Source organism: Rutidosis leptorrhynchoides, chromosome 6, assembly GCF_046630445.1.
Source record: "Rutidosis leptorrhynchoides isolate AG116_Rl617_1_P2 chromosome 6, CSIRO_AGI_Rlap_v1, whole genome shotgun sequence".
NCBI lineage: Eukaryota > Viridiplantae > Streptophyta > Magnoliopsida > Asterales > Asteraceae > Rutidosis > Rutidosis leptorrhynchoides.
This window is the reverse complement of record NC_092338.1, coordinates 339,067,193-339,072,032: the sequence shown is the minus strand read 5'-3', so window position 1 is coordinate 339,072,032 and position 4,840 is coordinate 339,067,193. Positions and strand designations below refer to the sequence as shown.

The following is a 4,840-nucleotide window of genomic DNA, read 5'->3' as shown; positions in this document are numbered from 1 at the left end:
CCCCCTTTTTAATTGTTAACTTATTTCTTAAGTGTTTATTTTCTATAATAGATATACTTTCAAGTTTTGAACTTTTTATTGATTTGAATTTTTAATTTTTTTTTAACTTGACATAACCTTAATTTTAATATATTTTCTTCCTAAATAAAAGTTGGCTATCTAATACTTTTTTTTTTTTTTTTTTTTTTTTGAAAAGCAAAAAGTATTATTATAACTTATAGAATGTATCGTTACAAGGCCCTACATTCAAACTATACAATGTATGAACAATAACGGAGCGAATGGACATATTGGAATATAAACAATTGAAGTAGGAATCGGGAGCATCGAAGCCTTCTTATAATACTTTTTAACTAGCGTCTTTTACTACATGTTATTTGATAACTATTAATGATCATTAAATTGATACATCTCTGAAAAGAAACGCTATAAAATAGAATTTAGCTGACTTAGTGGACAATGGAATTGAGAGGGATTGAGAACGATGACAATGAACTTAGTACAAAATGAATTTCTGTTTAAGTAAAACCAAATCATTTCCTGGAGCAACCCGCATGTAGATTCTAACATATGAATGTTTTTCATTAATTATTAATGAGCATTCTTCTTCTTATTATAATTATTATTAATTATTAATTATTAATTATTACTTATTATTGATATATTCATATATATGTTGATTTGAGGTTAGTACCATTATGTATATTCATTCTTATGTTAATTCTAACATATAATATTAACCTATGACCCACAACTAAACGATTATAAATGCATAGTGGCTCGAACGCAGCCGCAACGAAGCGCGAGCCGTTTCATATCTCGTTATTATTATTACTGGAAAAAAAATAGGAAAAGAAAGAAACAAAAGGCAGCAGTAGGAAATAGCAGTTTGATTCTCCCCCTCACAACCAATGGAGTTATCTTCTTCATCGCTTCCACAACTTCATACTCATACGTCATCATCATCATCATCACCCTCATCTTCATCTTCTTCACATTACATCAAAAAATCACCCCTTTTTCTTAAAAATTTCAATAATCCCACCAAATGCAAATTCTCTAATACTTCTACTTTGAAAACCAATATCTTCTACTCTAACATAACAAAAACCTCATCATCAAGATTCCTACTTTACAAAAACCCAAACCAATTCTCCATCAAGGTATATTTTTTATATACTCATCCATCCTTTTATTCATTTAATTAATTAATTAATTAACTAATTAATTCATTAGCTGGTATGAATTTCAGTTCCTTATCTATTTTCAAGGTTGAATTTAGATAATTGAGCTTACAAAACTTCAAAATTGTATGATTATTTGCTGTACTTAAGTAATTTAGCTGTTAAGTACTGTTATATTTGCTTATTCCCATTTTTTGTTTTAATTTATTTTAGGGTTTTCGTTGCTTTGCATTACAAATTGGGGCTGATATTTAGTGCCATCGAATGACTGCTCATTTGCATAGATAAATGTAGTTGCAATCAGCATTCCTCGAATAAAATTTGACTTTGTTTTTGTTTTTCTTGATTTATTATAAATTTATTTTGATCAACAGGCTTGCAGTCAAGTTGGTTCTGCTGGATCGGGTCCGGCGTTAAATAAAGTTGCAGACTTTAAAGATGCATTTTGGAGGTTTCTAAGACCCCATACTATACGCGGAACAGCGTTGGGATCAGTGTAACAATTTACAAGTTATAACTGATTTATGTCCACTTGTTACAAAATTTATAGCATCTAAACTGATAACTCGATTTCTTAATAGGTCTTTAGTAACGAGAGCACTACTTGAAAACCCGAACTTGATTCAGTGGTCACTTTTGCTCAAGGCATTTTCGGGTCTTGTAGCTTTAATATGTGGAAATGGTTATATAGTCGGCATTAATCAGATCTATGATATCGGTATTGATAAGTAAGCACATAACCTGTACCATATACACAATTTTTACATTAAATCATAGTCCCGTATGAATAATTGTAGCATTCTCGATACAGATTTGTTTTGATTTTTTTTTTAATTGACTCTGGTTTGACTTTCAGGGTCAACAAGCCGTATCTACCTATTGCGGCTGGAGATCTTTCGGTCCAGTCAGCATGGTTTTTGGTGTTAGCATTTGCAGTTGTAGGTGTTGTTATTGTTGCGATGAACTTTGGCCCGTTCATCACCTCACTTTATTCTTTCGGTCTTTTTTTGGGCACCATTTATTCCGTTCCGCCTCTTCGAATGAAGAGATTTCCTGTTGTTGCGTTTCTCATCATCGCAACGGTACTCTTTATTTTCTCCTTTTCCATTTCATTTTTGGTGTTTGTAGTAAACTAGTTGCATTTCAAATTATGGCTAAATGCACAAAACGGTAAACAAACTTGGTTCAAGTTCATATTAGTTAAGTCAGAAAAAACCATCTAACATTAAAAAAATTGTAAACTTTAGTTGCCAATACGAGTCCTTCTTTACTCATTTGGTTCAACTTAGAGGGTCTTAATTTGCTTTGTATCTACCTGTGTCTTGAATCGGTCGTTTAAAAACCAAGGTGCAAAGTAAAACACTATAAAAGGCTAAAAATTTTAATGGATGATTGCATCCAATACTTATGTATCACAACAAGACCCTCTTATAAAAGATTATTAATACATTTGATTGTAAATAGGGATGATATTGGACACTTTTTTATGATAAAAAATGTATCTTCTTCAGGTGAGAGGTTTTCTTCTAAATTTTGGTGTATATTATGCGGTTAGAGCAGCTCTGGGACTAACATTTCAATGGAGGTTAATTACTTTATATTTCTTAATGTTTCATCCCCTTTATCGCATGAAAATTGACAGCACTTAAAGGTGGAAAATGGGCGGTTCAGGCTGATTATGTGATGTACTAATGCCAAAACAACAGGTTGGGTCAATTTTTGTCATGTTCTAACAAATGTTGTAAATGGGTTGGGTTGATCAGCAACATTGCATTTTTTTTTTTTTTTTATGATTTATCAATGCATTCAATATGATTAATAGATTACAAAAAGTAAAAACTAACAGAATAAGACTGCCGGAGGCCTTTCTAGAAGCAGTCTCTTTATCAAATATCAAATATTCAGATATTATTATATTATACATAACAAATACGAATATATCTTTCTCATCTGTCTGCCACTTCAAATGGTTTTCATGATAACAATATTAGTTACATAATTTGATGTTGATTCTGTACAGCTCAGCAGTGGCTTTTATCACAACATTCGTTACATTATTTGCTTTAGTCATTGCCATTACTAAAGATCTTCCTGATGTAGAGGGTGACCGAAAGTAAGTCCCGGCAAGTAATTATTCTACACTTACTTGCATTTGAACATCTTTTGTGGTTATAATCATCGATTTCCTGTTAACTTGTTTCATTACATTTATAATTTCATTTCCCAGGTTCCAAATATCTACTTTTGCTACAAAACTTGGTGTAAGAAACATTGCATTAATAGGGTCAGGACTTCTGCTGATCAATTATATTGGGTCCATCGTTGCAGCAGTTTACATGCCTCAGGTGAAAACCCACTCCGTAGAGGTGTAAAATGTAAAAACAGGTTGCGTTGGGTAGCGGGTAAAAATGGGTCAGTTGACCCATAACACTTTTTTGTCCATTTTCTAAAAAGATACCGTATTTCATATTTGATTCAATAGATGATATTATTTTAAAATAATATAATATGATTTATAAAAATTAGTTAGGAGGTTACTCTTTAAGTGGCTTTGGAACCTTTTTTCTTATAATCTGACTTATTTATATTACGAGTAGTACAAGGCATCCATATATTAATTTTTTCTTTTTAATATGCATTACAATTATAATTACAGTTACAATTACAATTACAATTACAAATTATTTTATAATTGTGAGTAATGAAATGCAGGCTTTCAGGAGCAGCTTGATGATACCATTACATTCCATCTTAGCTTCCTGTTTGATTTACCAGGTTTTGTTTAATCTTTATAATTTCATCCTATTGTTTCAACCTTTTTCAGATCAAATTTATAACTTTACAACTTGTTTATATCATACGGATAACTTTGCATCAACTCATGGAACAACTATTTGATGCAGGCATGGATCCTTGAGCGTGCAAATTACACCCAGGTAATACTTGACGATAATTTTGTTTTATATATTAACACACTTATAGATGCAGTTTAATCTTTAATCAGTGAGTAGTGACTTGTATATTCTGCACTGAAATGTCATATTTTACACACGCTGCAGGAGGCGATAGCTGGGTACTACCGATTTATATGGAATCTGTTTTATTCAGAGTACATCATATTTCCTTTCATATGATTTTTTATTATTTTTCTCAGTCCTGTTACATTTATTATTTTTCAGTATAATGAGTGATTTACAGCCAAGTAATGGCTTCTAAAATGTAAAAATTATCCTTTCTGTATGCATAGTGAGACTTGAACTAGAGTTGCCTTTTTTTTCTTCTTTTTTTTTTCTTTTTTTTTTAACTAAAAAGAATATGAAAGTTGGCTACTTGGTCTTCAATATTTGATTTTCTTACTAGAAATCTAAGAGTGCTCCCAACGTACCCGCCCTGGGGGCCGCCCAGGCCACCGCCCACCTGGGCGCCGATGGCAGCGGACCGCCCAGGGTCTCGCCCACATGCTCGCCCAGCCAAGCATCTCCCATTTCGTGCTTTTTGATCATATTTGTGGACGGTCGGACGGAGAATTAAGCTTTTTTTTTTTTTTTTTTTTTTTTTTAAAGCTTAAAAGCCATGAAAATGGCTGAAAATTGTGTATATATGTGACTGTATATATGTATAGGTATATATCTAGAAGATGAAAGTTGGGGATAGGG

General features: G+C 32.1%; 1 protein-coding gene across 1 annotated transcript; it reads left to right on the top strand.

The window, feature by feature from the left end:
• Window positions 1-869: 869 nt before the first annotated feature.
• Window positions 870-4,445, top strand: LOC139852718 (homogentisate solanesyltransferase, chloroplastic-like). Its single transcript, XM_071842046.1, has 10 exons — window positions 870-1,163; window positions 1,559-1,680; window positions 1,766-1,912; window positions 2,041-2,266; window positions 2,696-2,769; window positions 3,205-3,297; window positions 3,412-3,529; window positions 3,897-3,959; window positions 4,088-4,120; window positions 4,244-4,445. Exons 1-10 carry the CDS (start codon window positions 912-914, stop codon window positions 4,316-4,318), a joined length of 1,203 nt encoding a protein of 400 aa, XP_071698147.1. The 5' UTR covers window positions 870-911; the 3' UTR covers window positions 4,319-4,445.
• Window positions 4,446-4,840: the final 395 nt, after the last annotated feature.

Excerpts from the sequence above, each read along its gene's own strand:
- LOC139852718 (XM_071842046.1), top strand. The coding sequence starts at position 912 with ATGGAGTTATCTTCTTCATCGCTTCCACAACTTCATACTCATACGTCA. Across the intron at positions 2,267-2,695 it reads CGTTTCTCATCATCGCAACG|GTGAGAGGTTTTCTTCTAAA; the intron begins GTACTCTTTATT and ends TATCTTCTTCAG. Across the intron at positions 3,298-3,411 it reads GATGTAGAGGGTGACCGAAA|GTTCCAAATATCTACTTTTG; the intron begins GTAAGTCCCGGC and ends TTCATTTCCCAG.